The sequence below is a fragment of the Lolium rigidum genome, chromosome 3, assembly GCF_022539505.1.
Source record: "Lolium rigidum isolate FL_2022 chromosome 3, APGP_CSIRO_Lrig_0.1, whole genome shotgun sequence".
Lineage (NCBI taxonomy): Eukaryota > Viridiplantae > Streptophyta > Magnoliopsida > Poales > Poaceae > Lolium > Lolium rigidum.
This window is the reverse complement of record NC_061510.1, coordinates 225649709-225670798: the sequence shown is the minus strand read 5'-3', so window position 1 is coordinate 225670798 and position 21090 is coordinate 225649709. Positions and strand designations below refer to the sequence as shown.

The 21090-nt window shown below is 41.1% G+C and overlaps 1 protein-coding gene, 1 long non-coding RNA gene and 1 pseudogene across 3 annotated transcripts; 2 read left to right on the top strand and 1 right to left on the bottom strand.

Annotated features, from left to right (window-relative positions):
• Positions 1-2766: 2766 nt before the first annotated feature.
• On the top strand, positions 2767-6696 carry LOC124703074 (kinesin-like protein KIN-14O). 2 transcript variants are annotated; one of them, XM_047235284.1, is made up of 12 exons: positions 2767-3288; positions 3378-3443; positions 3653-3834; positions 3934-4017; positions 4117-4278; positions 4363-4469; positions 4565-4749; positions 4841-5005; positions 5106-5315; positions 5419-5456; positions 5551-5678; positions 5762-6696. In XM_047235284.1, the coding sequence occupies exons 3-12, from the start codon at positions 3720-3722 to the stop codon at positions 6383-6385; spliced, it is 1818 nt and encodes a 605-aa protein (XP_047091240.1). In that variant the 5' UTR covers positions 2767-3288; positions 3378-3443; positions 3653-3719; the 3' UTR covers positions 6386-6696. The 2 variants fall into 2 exon arrangements, with proteins under 2 accessions (XP_047091240.1, XP_047091239.1); XM_047235283.1 differs by having other exon boundaries at positions 4565-4752.
• Positions 4548-5805, bottom strand: LOC124703075. The gene is made up of 3 exons (XR_007002921.1): positions 5393-5805; positions 4895-5278; positions 4548-4772 (listed from the first exon to the last, which is right to left on the bottom strand). It is a non-coding gene; the product is annotated as an uncharacterized LOC124703075 (long non-coding RNA).
• Positions 6697-9801: 3105 nt separating the features above from the next.
• Positions 9802-14714, top strand: LOC124703073 (annotated as a pseudogene).
• The last annotated feature ends 6376 nt before the right edge of the window (positions 14715-21090 follow it).

Sequence of the window (21090 nt, the reverse complement as noted above, 5' to 3'; positions counted from 1 at the left end):
GTCACCACATTCCAAGTGAAAAGCAAACAAGCAGAGTTCCTGATCCACAATCCAATACAGAGTGTAAAGTGTAGGCAGATCATTATGCAAGTTTGTTTGGCTTTGACTCCAAGCCTGGAGCTAAACATAGATGCAGAGAGACAGGCCTGAACACTGTGACACACACAGCAACACACGAACCGTTCAAACTTCGGACTGATCAAAGCCTACTACTACAAGAGCCATGCATGCAGGCAAAGGGTCCATGTGTTTGCCGCTCAATCAGTCACCCACATGGGGAGGATTCATACCTGTTGCAAGATTGTACCTTGTGTGCCCCCATTCAATTAATCTCCTGTTCTATTTCACCACATAGTATGTTCTTTCTCCAACATTTTGCACCGCGGTACAGTAGGAGTAACAGCAAGCAGCGAGGTGTAATTATTGGAACTTCATAAATATTGGGTACAGTTTATGGCATTTTTGGGGCAGTGATGGTACCGCTACTGTTTTCTTGTTTCAAGTACAACTGTGGAAGAAGATAATGTTTGAGTACCGAGCAGGACGGTATCCAAAGTATCGTATGCACTTGATTACCAATTTCCTGCTCACATCAGTACGTGGTCATCTAAAGCATCATCAAGGAAGCGCATGATGATTCAGAAATTTTACATGAGAGACCCTGCCTTCGAAGTCCGAAGAGAAAATATATGTTTTCTAGCTTAAAATCTGTACACAAATATTGTCAAAGGTGCTCAGAGATTCTGTCTTAAAATCAACGAGAGAATTCACCAGCTACTAGTGCAAGCTTTTTTTTGCCGGTTGTTAGTAGTGCAAGTTGACTATGGAGTTCGCTTTTGTGAACTAATAAATAAATAAATACATGCACTTGGTATCCAATGCAATCGGGAAATTGGGATGATAAAAGATGAGTTGAAACTTTGGCATCATCCGTAATTTTTATGTATAATTAATTAGTACTTAGTTTTGGTCTATCCAGATCAGTTGAAACCTTGGACCTATCTGGGTTAGGAGCAGGCATAACCTGTATTTTATTCGCGTCCACTAGCATGTAAGCCACATCCCATCTTTTACACAGGAGATGCAATCTGCATCTTAATCTTTTATTATTGTGGGCAAGCACAATGTTAGGTGACGCTAGCAGTTAAGCGTGAATATAATGTGTTGGAGTGGTGCTAAATAAAGATACTTAAGAGAATATTCCCATCCAATAATTATTTTCCCTTCTTTCAAAGGTATATTTCAGAAGAGACAGGAGAAGAAGAATACGAGATGGATAAAAGAGACGTACCTCAGAATCGTATTGTTGCAAGAATCCAAGAAGCCATGGATAAGATCGATTTCATATCCGACAGTGGATGTGTGCTCTTCATGACATGACTGGCTACCAAAACTGTGATGAGAAAACTGATTATGGTGTCATTTTGTTTTTAACTCCTTGATGTGTATTTTGGTTTTGAGATGGAGAGGGTGAGTGGAGTTGAAGTACTAGCCTAGTAGCATTGGCTTGGCAAGATGACGTCCAGATCATTGGAGCTTTTCTTGAATGTGAGGACTTTGAGGAGGAGGGTTCTCCCAATTGTCATATGTCGTCTGTTCCTTACTCCACGCTTCTCATACAACTGTGCTCCATGAGGTCTTCTCCGATTAGAAAATATGAAGGCTATCAATTAGCATAGGATGTCATTGCTAGCTACTTTTTGTTAGTACTACTATTAACATAGCAAAAGGGCCCGTTTGGAACACAAGATTTTCATAAAAAACGTTAACCTGTCTAATTCAAAAGAAAAATTTAGTGTTTCGGACAGACAAAAATAAACCTGAACCTTGTTTGCTCATCGGTCTTTCTTAGAAACATCAGTTAAGATTTTCTAGGGAGGAAGAACTCTGCAACGTGCAGTAGAATTTTCTTGGGTAAAGAGATCTACTCACTCCCCTGTTTGCTAGCACCCCTACAATTGAATGAACTTTGGGACTATTTGCAGTTTTGCAGAGTGTTTCTGCAGTCAAATCATGGGACCATCTACTCATACTATCATTTGTCAATGGAGTACACAAAACCAGAATACTTTATACTAGGACATGGATTTTCTGCGGCAATTAAATATGCTGCATAAATTTTTGGCTTCAATTTCCAAGTGAGACGTTGCAATGGGCAGTAAGGCAGCTTATTTGCCCAACATAAAGGCTGTAAAAGTCTAGCCTCAATACTACCAAGTACTCAATTTTCCAAAAAAAAAAGGTTATAATCTGATATTAGTATAGCATTTTCGTATTAAAAGAAGTTAGAATAGTCTTCCAATTAAAAATTAGGCCTTCTTTGTGACCAATATTTTTTAACATTAAAACAAAGTACCAAGACCAACAAACTTCCAAGATAGTATCAATTTATAAGATTTGGAGAAGGCACAAATTGACCTGGTGTGTCCTAGAATAAGATTTGGCTGTCCTCATGTAAATTATTCTGCACTTTATTCTTGCATAATAATTATTTAAAAGGACAAATTTTCTGTCTCTCTCTAAAAAAAAATAACACCATTGGTCAACCTCCAGCAAACTCATTAACTGTTGCCAGCAGCCTAATTCAACAGCAAAACATCTTCATAAAAATGAGAGCTGCCAACAATTAAAGATCTAGCAGCAGGGACAACACAGCTATGGCCTTCAAAAGCTGACACCACAAACAATCCGGCCACCACCTCTTCCCCATTTGTTTTCCAGCGAGTAGTGCGGGGGCTGTTTGATCACACCATTTCCTACCCTCGATATTCTAAATCCAGGCCCCTCCACGCCACCTAACTGTCTCCTTAACTGGACTATCATCTCTCTCTCTCTCTCTCTCTCTCTCCATCTTTGTGCAACTGTTCATTGATGGATTTCTTGCTCTGAAATATGGTTTTTACCTCCCTTGGGTGATCTTGGAAAGAGCCCCTTTGTGAGGCTTTCCCTTTCCAGTGTGGTGTGAAGCACTTTCTGGTGTATAGCTTAGCTTGCTTGTGTGCTGTTCTTGAGTGGAATAAAGCTAGAGCATGCATGTGGCTTTGGATAGGTAGGATTCTTCCTTCTTCCACAGCCATGTGCTGCATGCAGCTTTGATCTTTGGCAATTGCTGCTAGCTACAACACAACTTTTAGGCATCAAGATCCAAGAAAGATCAGGACCAAAAGTCTTGAGCTGCATTGTACTGAGAGGTTGTCCCCTTGGCTCACTCTTCCCTCCTCATATCTGTCCTTACTCTGGCACTGGGTCAAGAGGAAGAACAGCAAGCAGTAGCAGATTCTCCTCAAGGTACTAAATTAAATTCTGTTGTACTGCTGACCTTTCTTGTGTTCTTTTTGTCCATATTTACCAACATACTCTTCTCTGTTGTGCTGCAGAAGCTGTTTAGGGGAAGAGGTTTAGGTCCAAGAGGAGCTCTAGGTTCAACAATCATAATTCATAAGGTACTGGAGAAATTATGTATTGTTCTTCAGATGTGTATATTCTCTTTGAAGTACACATATTGATGTCTTCCGGCCCTGCATAGGGCTAATCATTGAAAAAGTGTTTGGAATATATTCCCTCTGCTCTTGTCATTCTTTGCTTGGATTGAGTTGTTTCAGATTCCTCCACAGTCCACACAGATAAGCTGATATTTTGGTTCCTCTTCCAGTTCCTCTCTTGATATGAGGCAGACGAAGCTTCTCTGAGGAAGGAAGAACGAGATCTTGTTTCTTTGCATGGAGAAGGAGACCATGGGGGGTCATGTGATGCTGCCGCTGGAGAACCTGGGCTTGGATGTCCCCAACGGTGAAATCTTACTTGGCCATGACAAGGACATGTCAACTCTGCAAGGTTCAGACAAACACCACTCTCTTGTGTATTAAGTTCATGTGGCGGTTTATCGAAACAGAAAAAACAGAATATAATTCTTTTGGCCCAATGTTGTTTCAGAGGAGATTTCGGCTATGAGATCAAGGCATAGACATCTCAACCGGAGAAGGCGAGAGGCGCTGGACAAACTCATAGACCTGAAAGGTACTGCCTTTGATACAAGATAGAAGTTGGTGTTCTCCACAGCATAGAGCTATTATTATTCCTTGAGAGTCCAATGAGCTGAGTTTGGCTACAATTCAGGAAGTATCAGGGTGTTCTGCCGGGTCCGGCCGTTAATCTCAACCAGCAACTTCAAGATCAAATCACCAATTACTGTTGAACAAGAGAAGATCACAGTGCGAGCAGTGGGCGTCAAGAAAGATTTCAGTGTTGATAGGGTGTTTGATCAGGAGTCAACGCAAGGTTCATCTTGCTTCACTGCCTTTCCAAAATTCCAGTGCTCATATTCTTAAAGTATAACTCATTTCAACGGTGTTCATGCTGCAGATGATGTCTTCCATGAGGTAAAGCCAATCATCAGATCTGCACTTGATGGGCACAACGTCTGCATCCTTGCTTTTGGCCAAACTGGGACAGGAAAGACCTATACAATGGTCAGTTGGTGCCTCCTATGTCATGTTTCAACTGAAATGAAGAGTGAAGACATTATATTTATTCCATCTTACCTTTCCTTCCAAACTGCATGCAGGAAGGAACTAACGATAACCTTGGCGTCGTGCCTCGAGCGATACAAGAACTGTTTTCGCATGCTTCTCAAGATAGTTCATCCACATATTCTTTCTCCATAAGCATGCTTGAGCTCTACATGGGAAGTCTCAGGGACTTGTTGGCACCAAGGCAGCATCTCTTCAGGTCCACAGAATGCAATACAACGTGGTAAAGACCCATCAATTCACCTGTAAATTCTCTAGTAAGACCATCAATTGACAAAGTGCAAATGTTCGTGTGTTTTTGAGTTTTTCAGTAATCTCAGCATTCTAGCAACTAAAAGTGGTGCCGTCGAAGTTGAGGGGCTCACCGATGTTGCGATGCCAGACATCAAGAAAGCCAACCAGTGGTATTGCAGAGGGCGGCGATCCCGATCAACATCCTGGACAAATGTCAACGATGTTTCGAGCCGATCACACTGGTGGGTTGATGAGCCGTTCCAGCTACAGAGTTTCAGTTTCTGCAGTATGGTAACTTGAACAGTACCCAATTTTATGTGCCTTAGCTGTGTCTGTGTGTAGCTTGACAAGAATTACCATAAGAAGATCTGGAGGTGTCACTGAAGAAGTCAGCAAGCTTTGGCTCGTCGATCTTGGTGGCAGTGAGCGGTTGCTAAAGACTGGTGCGTCTGGGTTGACAATGGATGAAGGTAAGGCCATAAACCTCTCTCTATCAGCCCTTGGAGATGTCATTGCTGCACTAAGACGGAAGAGAAGTCATGTTCCTTACAGGTAAACTGACCAATGCATCTTCATCCAGACAGATACATCCCAACGTTTAAAGTTATCTCAGAAGTGTTTATGCTTACCTTATTTTAATTTTCAAACTCTGCAGAAACAGCAAGCTCACCCAAATTCTCAGTGATTCTCTTGGTAAGAGAAATTGCTCAGTCCAATTTGAAACATCAAAGTTACAAACAAATGTAATGTAATGTAAACCTATATGGTTTATGTTGATATGTTACAGGTGGTGGTTCAAAATTTCTGATGGTAGTGCATATCAGTCCTTCTAAGGATGATGTCGGCGAGACCATCTGCTCACTGGGCTTCGCAAAAAGAGCAAGGTTGATAGAATCCTGCAGAGAGCTTTCAGAGGTAAGAAAAATTAATGAAAAACTGTGATCACCTTGATCAAAGTTCCTACTTTACATGTGTAGGTATTTGTTTTCTTGATGTAGGACTTGAATATGCTTAAGCAGAAGCGGCTCTCAGAGCTTGAGAAGGAAATATGTGACACTGAGCACGAGCTCAAGGATCTCAGTGAAGAAATAAGTAGCTCTGAGGTCTCACTTGAAGAGAGGAAGAAGGTCTCTCCATCTGTCTGTCAGGCTCTCTGCGATGAGAAGGGGTCGCCGAGAAGCACTCTGGTGGTAGGGCACATTGATGCTACAGACAGCCCTCGGGCAACCGAAAAGGCCAAAACCAGGGTGTCTCGTGGCTCAGTTCCTCACTTCATGTCCCCAACCGAGTGCAGCCGGCAAAGACATGGCATAGCAAGCCATTCTGTCAGTAAACCAAGGCTGACAAAATCAGTAAACAGATATCCAGCTGAGCTCCGCGGGAGCCAATCGCTCAGCCACTCCAGCTGCAAGAATGCATCGAAGGCTAGGTCAGCGGCATTCTCATCCGGTGTGTCTAAGTTGAAGTACTTGTCAGTAAAATCTGATCAGATCAACATAAGCAGTAACAGCATTGATTCAACGGCAGCGTCAGCGCCTCAACGAAGGGAAAGTTTTATTTCCAGGCCGGTGCAGAGAGCCCCCCTACATCAGCACAGGAGAAGGATGTCGTGTTTAACCTGAACTCACAAAATACAGATTGAATAGCTCTGATTTTGACTTCTTGTTTGGTAGTGAAATGTTTTGGAAAGATGATTGGGGTTTTACATCGCTTTGATAGTTTGTTTGTGCTAGCTTCATAGATCTGTGATTACGGTAACTACTGGAGGGCCCTTCCTTTACTGGTTTTTGGTTTGGATTGGAAGGGCCGAAGGGTGTGAGGGATATAGTAAATGGAATTGTAATTGGATTTGACCAATTCCTTTGATTGGTCTGTGGATTTGTAACTTTGAAAAGGAAAAAAAATGCATCATCACTGATATAGTATTCTGGTAGAGGCTTTGAAGATAGGCAGGATTGATTCAATGTACAAGCTTTTTTCAAGATTGCATGAACTATCCTAGGATCTGAATTTCATATTGATGCCAGAACTGAATAATTGGACATCTGTTAATTTACCAAAAGAGCTGAGATGGTCAATTAGTTATCTTGAAACTTAGCTATAATTCAAGTTACTGCAAAGTTTTTGATGTCACCCCTAATTGTATGAAACTGCATACCTTAGTGTTTCAACTTTCAAGAGAAGAGCTAAATTCCAAGTTAAGAATATTCCATCAGTAAAAGATGTGAAAGCATCTTTTTCGCTCCCCACACAAGACAAGTGCAGGAAACTTGGAACCATAACTGCAGCATCTCACATACAATCTAACCGTAAGAGTACACAATCTAACTGACCAAAACTTAGAGAGTAGTGTAACTATTTTGGGGGGGAGAAGAGAGACTAGTATAAAACCTAAGCTGTTACTAGAGAAATGGGTATATGGATATTGGGGCTAAACTGTACAGGGGTTCTTTCTTCTTTTCTTCTTACAATAATAATTGGGCCTCTGGCCCTTAAGAAAAGCAGCACTCAGCAAAGAAAGTACACCCTGATTGTGATGCATTTATCAAGTTGGGAGCTAAAAAAAACAGAAAAGAAAGGGGGTCGAATCAGAATCGGCTCATAACTTGTTACTATTTTTTATCGTCTAAACATATGAGGTCCTTTGGGTATTCTGAAGAGGACAGAGTGGAAGTATGCAGAGGAACATATCTGTTGGCACTTGACATGCAGGCTGCCAGAGAGCAGAGAAAAAATGATGGTCCAGCCAATACGGTTGACTAATCAGCTAAGTAATTGTGAATCATGATCTGAAAATCAAGCATCACTCATACTCATCACTACCTACTAACATGAGTAGGTGGAAGCTAACGCGCCCATGTTAATCGCAGCATAAGTAGGTAGCTGAAGCCAATACCGGAGAAATAGTGCTTGGATTAATGCAGCAGCAGCCTGCCCATGTTAACTATGTTTTCCTAGCAGGCAAACTGAGTAGTAGTATATTATGTGTCTGATCTTTAATCTTGTTCCACTTGTGCTTATTATCAGGCAAGTAACTCTAGTCTAAACATCAGCGCTTCAGTAAGCATTCACTGACCACGTCTAAATTATTTGTCCAAATCCTTTGATTGCTCTTTGCATTTGTAATTTTGAAATGGAAAAATAGCGTGCACCATCACTTATGTAGTGGTTTGGTAGAGGCTTAGCAAACAGATAGGCTGCAAGTTTTTTGCAAGATTTGCATGAATTACACTATGGTCCTAATTTCCTGCTGATGACAGAACTGAATAATTGGTCATCTGTTGATTTACCAAAGAGCTGAGGTGAGGAATTCGTACTTACTACCTTGAAACTTAGCTATACCTCAATTTACTGCACACTTTTCACTGTCGCTACTCTTTCTCTGGAACTGCATACCTTAGTTGGTAGTTGTGATGTATTTAAGTTTCAACTTTCAAGAGAACTTGTAAACTGCAAGTTAAGAATATGCCATCAGTAAGAATGCTCCATGAGTGAAAGATGTGATAGCATCCCTTTTGCTTCCCACACAAGACAAGTACATGCAACTGGGAACTGTAACCATAAGAGTACAGAATATAGTTAACCAAAATTTAGAGGCTATCTGTTTTAGGTTAGAGAGTACTAAGCTGGTAGTAGAGAAAAAATTTATGTGGGCCTTGGTGCTAAACTGTACAGCAGGGGTTGTTCCTTCTTTTCTTGTTCCAAATATAGATGGGCCTCTGATTCTGATGCAATTATCGTGTTGAGAGTTTCAAAAAAAAAAAAGGAAAGAAAGGGGGTCCAAGTATATGAGGCCTTTTTGGTATTGTGAAGAGGACAGAGTGGAAGTATGCAGAGGGACATATCTGCTGGCACTTGACATCCAGGCTGCCAGAGAGAACAAGAAGGATGGTGGCCGATGCAATACAGTGGACTAATAAGCAAAGTAGTTCCGAATCAAGATCTGAAAATCAAGCCTCACTCATACTCCCTCCGTCCACAAATATAATACGTTTGAGACATTTCAAAGTGAAGTATATACACACCATAATGAGTGAATCTATATACTAAAAATAGAGCGGAGACATAACGAAATAGATGAATCTGCAACAAGCTAAAACACTGTGACCAACGGAGAGAGTACTCATCGCTGCGTGCTAACATGAATGGGTAGGTGGCAGCTTGCACACCCATGTTAATCGCAGCATCACTAAGGTAGGAGTAGCTGAATGTCAATACCAGAGAAACAGGGGCTTGGACTAATGCAATAGCAGCCTGCCCATGTGAAGTACGTTTTGCTAGCATGCAAATTGAGTAGCAGTATATTACAGTACATGCCTTGTGTTGTTTAATCTTGTTCCACTTGTGCTTATTATGAGCCAAGTAGCTCTAGTGTAGTCATCGGCGGTCCAGTAAGCATTGGCTGACCATGTCTATATTATTGGCAGAAAATGACAGAGCAGTGGATCGTTAGCAGAGAAAAAAATGGCAGGGCAGTGGTCCATTTAGCAGAAGAAAAACGAAAGACAGGTGCCAGTGGGCAATGCGCATCCTAGTAGTATGATATACTAGTACTGGAGCATAGTAGTACCTCTGATGGATGGATCCAGGATCCAGTATCCAGATGATTCCAGCCCACAAGAAGCTTTCCCACCTGCGCATCGCAAGATCAGGATTCAGGATGCGAAGCATGTGTGAGTACAAATAACCCAGATTCAGATCGAAGAGGAAAAGATCCGGCGGTCCATGGTGAAATCAGGTCGTACGAAGCCACCAACCAAACCATCTGCGGATGATCCGCCTCCACCTCCACCTCCACCTCCGGCGAGGTGGAGGGGACGATACGAGATGGCTCCCCGCGACGCACTGACCGGTGGGCCCGGGAGCATTAGATTAGATGCCGCCGGCCAGTAGACGGGCAGTAGACTCCTGGTGGGGCCCACTCCCCTGGCGCCACCGTCACTTCAAACTGAAATATCTCTCGTCTGTTCCCCCAACCGTAGTCCTAGAGGAGTTCATCCGCCGTACGCACGTGGCGGGCCTCGCGCCATCGACCGGCCGATAAAAGCCAACAAATTTCCTTCCTTCCTTCGATTCCCCTCCCCCGAGTACTCCCGTCCGAGCGCCGTCGCTGTCGCCAGACTTTTTCCTCCGACGACCTGCCTTCCTGCCTGCCTTAGGCACGAAGGCTGACGCCGGCCTAGCTCTGCTCCGCGCCTCTCTTCTCTTGCCGTGGAAGCGAAGCCTCTCCATGTCCAATTGATTCCACTTGGGGTCTGGGGTTGCCGTCCAAGCCAAGCGATCTGTTTTCTTCCTTTGAAGAGATGATGGGGCTGGCGGCGACGGGGCTGGGGTTCGGCGACCCGCCGGCGGACTACGGCTCGATCGCCGCCGTGGGGCTCTTCGTCGCGCTCATGTGCGTCTGCATCGTCGTCGGACACCTCCTCGAGGAGAACCGATGGATGAACGAGTCAACCACCGCGCTACTCATTGTGAGTCCCTCCCCTAGCTATATTATGACTTCTCTGTCTTTTGTGTATGTGTTGTTGCTTCGTTTAGATGACCGGTGATTTTACTGTGGCCGGGGTTGCAGGGGCTCGGCACCGGCACCGTCATCCTGCTCGCCTCAAGCGGGAAGCAGTCGCACATACTAGTCTTCAGCGAGGATCTATTCTTCATCTACCTCCTACCGCCAATCATTTTCAATGCTGGGTATGCAGATTATATTGTTATGCTGTTTTTTTTCTTTTCTCTACATGATCATTCTTTATTGAAAAACATACATGATCATTACTGGGAATCTTTCTCCGAGCGAAATTGTAATCAAGGCAGCTGTTTTCTGATGCATGTCATGTTATCACTTTTTCTTGCTTTAAATTGACTCTGTTAAGGTTGTGGAAATCGTCTCATGCATACATACCGGAGTAGTACTCTCTCTAATAATTGAACCTAACAACCCTTTTTTAGACCATCAAGGAAGGGTGATAGTGACACTAAATAACTCTCCTAGTACATACCTCATATATTTTGCTCAAGGAGCTGGCTTTTTCATAGCTGTTTTCTAATTTTAGGACGGACCAATGCATGCCATATTATCACTTCTTCGTTGCAGATTGATTCTGTTAACTAAGATGCTAGAAATAGTCTGCTGAATAAAATCTACTTTCTAGTATATGCCAAAAAAAAATTAGAGCAGCAATCAAGGGTGATAGTGATACTAAAAACTAATTTCCCAAGTACATAACTGAAAGAAGTTTTGCTCAAGGAGCTAAGTGTTGCATTACTCACAATTCCTTTTTTCCCCCAACCCCCTGACCAGGTTCCAAGTGAAGAAGAAGCAGTTCTTCCGCAACTTCATGACTATTACATTGTTTGCTGTAGTTGGGACCCTCATCTCCTTCAGCATAATATCCCTCGGTAAATTCTCTCCCTCTTCAAATTAAAAATCTACTTAGCATGCTGATTTGCGCTCGCCTGTCTCACTGGTACAATCTGTCGCAGGTGCGCTGGGGCTAATATCAAGGCTGAACTTAGGTGCCCTTGAGCTTGGAGACTATCTCGGTCAGTTATTCATCCTGGAGTACAAGCTTTTCAATTGACATGGCTATTAAGAATTTCGATAACCTTCTTGTGGTTCTTGCTTTTGACTCCTTGTGCGTGTTCACTTCTTCAGCGCTCGGGGCAATATTCTCGGCGACGGACTCTGTATGCACCTTGCAGGTGTTAAGCCAAGACGAGACACCCTTCCTCTACAGTTTGGTCTTTGGTGAAGGTGTCGTCAACGATGCAACCTCAGTTGTGTTGTTCAATGCAATCCAGAACTTTGATCTTGGAGATCTCAGTACCCTCAAATTCTTTCAATTTATTGGAAACTTCCTTTATCTGTTTGGCGCCAGCACCTTCCTTGGAGTAGCTGTAAGTTCTGTCATGTTCCCACATTTTTTTGAAAGCTATGTTCTCTTCTCTTACTGGATTTATGTCACGTCTGCAGACTGGACTTCTCAGTGCTTATGTAATCAAAAAACTCTACTTTGGCAGGTTGGTACTCTAATTTGCTTATCCGTGTCACCAATTACAATACAGTTTGTAACTTTCCAATTCGCTTCCAAGACTTGTCCCTCTAATTTGGCATTCCTTTCAGGCACTCCACTGATCGTGAAGTTGCTATTATGATGCTCATGGCTTATTTATCTTACATGCTGGCTGAAGTAAGCACCTGACACTATTAACATCACATAGATACTACTCCCTCCGTCTTATAATATAAGATGTTATTACAACCAATATACAAGTATATTTGTTGTAATAACATCTTATATTATGGGACACAGAGAGTAAATGATTCAGCACTATCAGCTAGCTCTAATTGATACTTCCTGGTTGCTTTTTGTGGCAGTTGCTTGATTTGAGTGGTATTCTCACAGTTTTCTTCTGTGGTATCCTAATGTCGCACTATACCTGGCACAATGTAACAGAAAGTTCCAGGGTCACAACCAAGTAAGTATCTGCGTGGTTTCTATCAGGGATACATGTGACTCCCATCATTCGACATCTGAACTTCCATGATGCTTACGCGATTGTATTTGACAACAGGCATGCCTTCGCCACATTGTCGTTCATTTCTGAGACTTTCCTCTTTCTCTACGTTGGCATGGATGCGCTGGATATAGAAAAGTGGAAGATTGTTAGTGAAACATATAGGTATGTTTTCTATCTGCATGTGATAACGTACTTGTAGTTCAAATCCACAGACGGTTATGAGTTATGTAACACATTCTCTATGCTATGCAGCCCAATGAAATCAGTTGCCCTGAGCTCCGTTATTTTGGCCTTGGTGCTAGTTGCAAGAGCTGCTTTTGTTTTCCCACTATCCTATCTGTCCAATTTAACCAAAAAACTCCAAGCGAGAAGATCTCTGTTAGGCAGCAAGTGAGTGTCTTACTTAGCAACATCTTAGTGTATTATGTCCACTTGCAAGAATACTCTTGTGACTTACATGATGTGGGTCATTCAGGTTATTATTTGGTGGTCGGGTCTCATGAGAGGTGCTGTGTCCATTGCATTGACCTACAATAAGGTAAGGTCTTGTGTATGATGCATTCTATTTGTGCTTTAGGTTTGAAATGCATAATCAAGTTTTCCAATCTCCGTGTTTTATCATACTTAAGTGTATGCTAATTTAAGTATTTAATAACACCTCATTCTATTAGAACGTTCTCATTTGGAACAGATATACGAATTCTATTGACTTAAATGGGAATTCAGACCAAATTTGTGAGAAAACATATCGATGCGGGTGTGCAATCCGCATGTCGAACTCTGTTTATTTACCTTCCACATGGTTAATTTCTACCACAATCATTGGCACTGGCAGTCCCTCTTGGTGACCAAACTAGGCCATGGCCCGGTCTTTCCAAACTGAAAACAATATTAGCAAGGCCTTTGTAGCCATCAGGTTCATTAAAATATTAATTTGTCAACTATAATTGGTCTAGTGGCTCAATTCGGCCCAGTCTACCCCAAGCAGCACCTCCTTCAATGGCAGCCACAGTTCGCCAGTGATCATTGATGAATGAATTCAGGAAATGTCGTAGCATAGTTTATTTACTTCTGGAAATTTTGACATGTACTGCTTCACTGCATCTAGAAGCCTGGAATATCCGTTCGATCAGGTTCTGACATGCAATGTATGTAGTTTACGTTTCATGAGTCATGAGTGTGTATGTCTGAAGCAATAGATGAACTAACTATCTTTGCCATTCAATTTATGTTGATGGGTGTAGTATTACCTGCATAATAGTAATGTACCAATAACCCAAACATGTTATGCAAGCACAGCCTGCGTTCTTGTTATGCTAGTGAAGTTGACGTATTTAGTTGTAACATGTGACTGAAGTATATAGATTATTTCTTTCACATATCTATAAGGACCAATTTCAAAATACTACAAAATAAAGTTCTGCGGAATTTTGAGAACATTTGGCTAACAGAAATAGTAAGCATATATCTTTCTAAGTTTAACCCTTTTATGGAAATAAATATTTAATATAGTCGTTACCAATGTAAAATGATATCTGAGTGTGCATGCGTGCATGTATATTTAGAAGGCTGGATTTCCGCTTATGTATATTCACGTTGTTTGGCATTCGTGCTTTGTCTAACAAGCCACTTTTATGGTTTGCAGTTTGCAAAATCAGGTCACACTCAGCTTCCTAGCAATGCTATCATGATCACCAGTACAATCATTGTTGTTCTTTTCAGCACAATTGTAAGTTTCCTTCCAGACAATGGCATACATCCTTCCAATCATGCCAACAAAGGCAATTTCACTAATAAGAGCAAACAATTACGCAACTCTGTTTTCGTATGATCTGATTTCTTACTTTCATCAGGTCTTTGGGCTACTGACTAAGCCATTGATCAGACTCCTGATTCCAACGAGGCACCTCACCAGGGAAGTGAGCGCTCTTTCTGAACCATCCAGCCCAAAGTCTTTCCTTGAACATGTGAGTGTGGATGGGCCTGACGCCGATCTCGAGAATGCCGTGACCATACGTCGCCCGACGAGCCTCCGGATGCTCCTGGCGAGCCCAACACGGTCAGTCCATCACTATTGGCGCAAGTTTGACAATGCCTTCATGCGACCGGTGTTTGGAGGTCGCGGATTCGTCCCATTTGTTCCCGGGTCACCCACAGAAAGTAGTGTGCCATTGCTAGCCCCTGTAAGTGAAAACTAGACTGCACAGAATAGGAAAGGGGAGAAATCTGACACTGTAAATTAGCTTGTGTGGGTATAATTGCTGTAAATCTGAAGTAGAAGTGTTCTTAGTAGGTGCTGATGTAGGCTAATTACGTAACCTGTTTATGGTTATGTATATAGCACTGGTCCCTGCAAATTATACATTGGTGTTCCGCATGATGATCTGCCCTCTCTGATTTAGCAAAAGGAATCAAGCAAAATTTTGTCAGCAATTTTATCTGTTATGAAGTGAACGTTATGGATGAACTTCAGTTCTTTCTAAATCAGTCGCTCTAATGCTAACTGTTCTTTTTTTTAGCAAGCGGCAATATGATTTATTTATTTTAGGGGATACTAATCGTATGAGGGAAATTGTTTTTAGAAGGCCGGGTCCACTGTTTTCTATCAGGAGTCTCTTTGGCTGGTTCTGGGACGTGCACATGTATTGACTCCTCACATACCTTGTGAAGCAGACCCGGTGTTGATAGCACAATTTTCCTAGCGATTCAAACAAATGAAGAACACCGCGAAAATTGTTATTTTCTATTTTCATTTTGAGGATCTCGGACCATTTGTATCATCTTTGAATAAGCCTAATCCTGTTGTCCAGGGCCATAGGTCCTGAGCGGAATTTAAATTTGAGCCTCAAATTGGAAAACATCAACCGTACATTTCTTTTTGTTAAGGCTATAAGCATACATAATCAATTTTTCTCCTAAGACTATTATATCGATAAAAATCTTTCATATGAAACCTTGAGCTAGTTTATGGAAGCAATCTTGTTCAAAACATCTTCAAATGTCCTTGTAACCATGGGTGGAGCTAGGGAGTAGGGAGTACTACTTTGCTTAGTTTCTTGTGTACCATTACGCCTCCGCAACCACTTAACCATCAATACAACAAGGAGAATGATGTCATAATTTTTTGTAATTAGAAACTTTATTTGTACACGAATCCAACAACATCTTTTTTTTCAAAATGGGGGACACATCAAAATGGTCCATGTGGCCACTTTATTGCATTATTCACATCACAAAAGTACTTATTGCAACATCACGAATCAGCTAGAGTTGACACAAAGATCAACTAGCGAAAAAGAGAAAACAGCGAGCCTCGCCCTTTCATCATTATTGAATATGTAGGAGCTATTACGGATCTCTAGATCTCATTGTTGGTTATTGATCGGAGAGGTGTCTCGATCATGTCTGCATCATTTGTGTACCGTAAGGTGACAGACTTCAGGTTCATTGACTCTTAGGGTAGATACGGAAATATGAGTTGGAGACTGAATATTGTTCGGGGTCTCAGATTGAATCCAGGACATCATGAGGAGCTTCGGAATTGTCCGTAGATAAAGAAAACATTTATGGTATGTTATTTTAGGATTTTGGGAAAAGTTCGGGGTTTTTCAAATATCGTATCGGGAACATTCTAGAATTTCCAGAAGGGGGCCCACATGCCCCATGGGCCCATGTGGATGCCCCTTTATGATCTAGATCAAATCGAGATCATATCAAGATTGAATCGAGATAAGATCGGGGTCCCTAAAATTAAGGAGATAAAACTTGGGAGGGGATCTTTCCCTTCCTTTGGCGGCCCCTCCCCCAATATAAGATGAGGGGAGTGTTGGAGATAGTGCCCTAGAGGCAAATAATAAAGAGTATTTATTATTATATCTCGTTAGTTCGTAATAAGTTTTATGACATGTTATAACTATATTCATCAGAAACAATGATACATGTGTGGTATGTAACAAACCAGAGTCTCTAGCAAGCCTGTGTGCGAACTAGCTCATTGGTCATACGATGATCGAGGTTTCCGGATCATGGATATTTATGTCAATTGACAATGGATCATATCATTGGGTGAATGATATGATGAACATACCCAATATAAGTATTGCAACACGATCAAGTCACTAAGTTCATCGTTGCGATAATTATGGAAGCGTAGTAACCTACTCCTTAGATCGTGAGATCATATCTAAACACTATTACTGAAGGTTGCATTTATTGAATCAACTGTCACACCGTAACAGGGTGGTCATAAAGGTGTTGCTCATGTATTCCAAAGTGGTATGTTAAGGCATATATATGTATCAAGATCGGGATTTATTCATCTACGTGATGGAAAGATACTCTGGGCCCACTCAGCGAGACTACATCGATGAAGCTGCTTAGTGTATGACTAGGTCATGAGGATGAAATATCACATGAACAAATTGTATATGCTTGTCGGTAATGAGATAGACCTAGGCATAATGATACCGACGATCACACTCGGAAAAGACCAGTATCAAAGTAAAAAAAAAGGAATAGGACTCAACGTTAATTTATGGTTCGACGTCATAATTATATTTGTGGAATACACATGGGTCATTATGGGCATCCATGTCCCGTTGATGATCATTGATCAAAGAGGCGTCTCGATCATGTATATAGTGTTCCCGAATCGTAGAGTAACACAATTAAGGGTTCGGTGACACTTAGAGATGGTTTTGGTATCATTAAAAACATCGAAGAAAATAGAATAGAGAACAGAAAAAGTTTCGTGGGGATTCGAAGGGTGTTCGGAGTGATCCGAATGGTGTTTCGGATCGCAGGGAATTATATCATATGTATTTTATAATGAGTTAATATTTAATATATATTTAATTAACTAAATAAAGGTGCATCCCCTAATGGGCCCCTCCCCCTGCGCCGCCTCAATGGGTAAGGATGGGGACATGGGTTAGCCGGGGCCACCTTGGTCGGCCACCCCCTCCCTCCTATATAAGGTGGGAGGGCACATGGGGAGGAGGACACACAACACAAGGAGAATTCCTCTCCTCTTCCATGCGCCTCCCATCTCTCTCTCTCTAGTTTTCTCTTGCGCACTGATGCATGTAAAATGCATACATGAACTTTGTACTTTATTAACATATATTCCCACATATTTGCAACATATATGATGTTATATCCATGTTTTATATTGATTTATGGAGATTTTTCAATGATCCCCTTTAGCCCTTGTTTGGCTCTAGAGTTTTAGCGGGGATTTGGAGGGATAATCCCCACCAAATTTTAAATCCCCACTTATTCTAAATGTATGTTTGGATCTAGAGTATTGAGCGAGTTTAATCCCCGCTTATCATCACTTTCCCCCAAAATTTAGTGTATTTTTCTCAATCCCCAATACTCTACCCCTGCCTAGTGGATTGGAGATGAGGTTTTGTGGGGATTGGGTGATGGTTGGGGTTCACCCAATACTCTAGGGTATTATCCCCACTAATCCCTATAAACAATATAGTGCCAAACAAGCCCTCATTTGGGTAATAACTCTGCAGAACAAGAAAACCATGTTTTGTGTATTTTCCACTTTCAGAGACCTATACGGAGTCAACTTGAGTTAGGATTTCGGGGACGCAAATATTTCACCACGAGAAGCATCTGGAGCACTTGGAGGTCACGAGGGAGGGCCTAAGACCCAAAAGAGCATGGGTGGCGCGTCCAGTAAGGGTATAGTGAATTGGGGTCATGTAATCGCCGAAATATTCTTAGGGATGATAGTATTAGTGGGATATCTTTTATATGTGATTATAACTTGAACTCACATTATGAACTTAGTCTTAATGTCTTTGCAAATATCTTTGTAGATCACGTCATAGCCCAACGTTTATGTAGATTTTGGCTCTTTTATGCGTCATGAGGAACTTAAAACTGATGGGTCTAACTTCATTGATTGGTACCAACGCCTCAAAATAAATTACTTACTCTAAAGATACAAGAACCACTCGGAGATAAACCCAAGGACTCCGCGCGTGAGATAAGGAGGATTATCGTACTCGACGTGACTTATTCATAGTATTCCAATGTGTCATGCTTTATTCCATGGATTATGAATTGTGGGTGCATTTTTCCAACACCAATGCATATGATATGATTGATGAGCTCGATTCATTATTCATATTAGAAGTTAGAATTAGGAAGTACGAAGGTTTGGACGAGTTTCTTTCAATGAAGATGGAAGAAAGCACCTGCTTGTGAGAGTCACTTGGAAACCATGCATCGGATTCATGGGCACCTGGTGCACGATTGGGACTACTGGTTGACAAAAAAATTGTGGTATATGGGGTGTTGTGTTCGCTTCCCCCAACTACAAAGATCATGCCATGAGCTATGTTGTGCGAGAGGAATCGTTCACCTTTCATGCATTCATGGCTGAGTTGAGAACTCTGAAAGTGACACCAATAATTGCACGGGAAGTCATCGGCGGAGAAGGTATATATGATATATGTGTTATAAATGTTTTTTATTACAAACACTTACCAAGGTTTTCTAAGTATTTGATACTTTGTCTGTTTTTTAAAACATAACCTACTGCTCGAGAGTAGTTTGGAGGAGATGAGGATACAATGCGTGTTGATGGCAGCAAGATGGCTGATGGCCAACGATACTCTCCCTCTACGTTTATCATCTGGATCAATTATATGGATTTGAATAAATTTTGTAATCGCTACGTGTGCGAACTTTATTAGCATGTCCTGCATTTCGCGAGACAATTATTCATATCAGAGACAAACGAGTTGTTATTATTTTATGAATAAAAATCTTTTGTGGCCACAGTTCGGTTATGAATGAGTTATTCTTATTTTAATCTCGATGGTAGTAGTTTAAGCATTTATAAACATTAAAATGATGAAAGATATCCAAAATTGGTAATGACATCATTTTTGAATGACACTACCATTTTAAATCATGCTGGTGTTATTTGGTTCATTCTGATGAAACACAAAGTCTTTAGATACTTGATCTTTTGACACATATAAATTATGCCTCGTGACTAAAAATTTGTATTCTACTAAAACAGAATATGCGTTAAATTGTTGAGTATCATACATTATGATGTATTATATTTCAGCAAGTAGTGGATATCATCTGATCTTGTTAACGCTTTCGGTCTTCAAGGGTAAGATGTATCTCGTTGCTCTCATCTAGTAGATTGGATCTTGGTTTTTGTTCACTCTTACGGTTGCATTTTTTCTATGTTTCGAACCCATCATTGTACCCTTCAGTGCTCTTGATAATGAAGAGTTCAAGGAAATGTGTGAGGACATCGGAAATTTTGGCCCCGGTTATGAGCCTCCTTGTCAATTTGATCTCCGTGAGAAGTTCTTGAGTGATGAATATGCAAGAACCAAGTCTTTGCTAGATGAATGTGAAGCGCAAAAGATCAAGCTTGTATGTTGTAAGGGTACATTGCCCCTAAGTGTGTTTTTGGTGATTAATGACAATCCTCAATGGACTAATGTTTTCATTGTGTCTATATGAAGGAATATTTCATAGGTATTTCTTGAAGTCCATATGTTGGATTCAAATGTGGATGCCATGAATATAATGTTATACCTTTGGTATTGGTATCAAGATAATCGATTTAAAGAGAAGAATATGATATGATCAAGAAGAAGAAATGAAGATGGAGTTCTTGTGTGGAACTCAAATTTGCCATGCTATACCTTTTGTGTTAAACAATGAATGATCAAGATATTATGATAGAGCATGAATAGATACAAGGGTTGACCAATACTAAGAGTGAAGATTGAATTCAAGTTGGTCAACACATGAAGCGTAAAGACTGTACCACTTTGGATCATGTGATCTTGTGGATGGTAAGCCTTATCAATTATGCTTCATGAGCTAACCCACTATATATGTGCATTTGTGTTGTCTATATGGGTTAGGTACGTATCTTGCCATGGGTATGCATCAAGAGTATGATCTCATATAGCCCATGGGAGGATGGCATCAAGCTTTGATGTCATCAAGGTTGATATGGGCAAGTTCAAGATGATTATATCGAAGATATCATGCTTGAAACTTGTCATCCATTTGGTGATAATGGACATGTGAAGATGTGTCTCAATGGAGCTATCCCATAGTGGTGTATGGGGGAGAAATTGTGAGTCTTCAGGAAGCAACAACGATCAAGTGAGTGATTACTTGGGACTCCAAGTGCAGAGTGTTGCGTCAGCAAAGTATTTTCCCCACAAGGGTGACTCGAGGGTTTATATCGAACTCTCGGGAAACTGGATGAAAGAGTATTCTCCTCTCTCTTCTTCTAGCAATCCTGCAGGTAAAGTAAACGTCTTGTGTCCCCAACTCCACCATGTGGTTGTCAAACACAAGGTTTTGTGTAAGTAAATAACACAAGTAGAAATAAAACAAGTAAAAACTAAACTAGATAAAATAACTAAGTAAAAACTATAAAGATATTGATTGTTTTTGGTGTTTTGGATGCAAATAAGAAAAGTAAATATTTTTGTATTTCGGATTAAAATAGGGCAGCAAATAGAAAACAAGGTAAACGCAATATATAGGTGTTTCTTATGATAAAAAGTGGACCGGGGTTCATGGGTTCACTTGACTATTCTCTCTTAAAGTTGCGGTGGACAAAAAAGCAATTCATCAATGAGATATGAAGGTGCAAATAATATTATATGTAAGATTAAAATTAATATGGGCATCACGTCCTAACATAGAGATGATGCAACACATCTCTCTTATACTCCACAAGAAACTAATTTCGTCAATCTTGTATAATTATGAATTAACAGAGCATAGCAATAAGTAC

Coding starts and splice junctions, on each gene's coding strand:
- LOC124703074 (XM_047235283.1), top strand. CDS start 3,720: ATGGAGAAGGAGACCATGGGGGGTCATGTGATGCTGCCGCTGGAGAAC. Junction 4,279..4,362: donor TGATCAGGAGTCAACGCAAG/GTTCATCTTGCT, acceptor TTCATGCTGCAG/ATGATGTCTTCCATGAGGTA. Junction 4,470..4,564: donor CAGGAAAGACCTATACAATG/GTCAGTTGGTGC, acceptor AACTGCATGCAG/GAAGGAACTAACGATAACCT.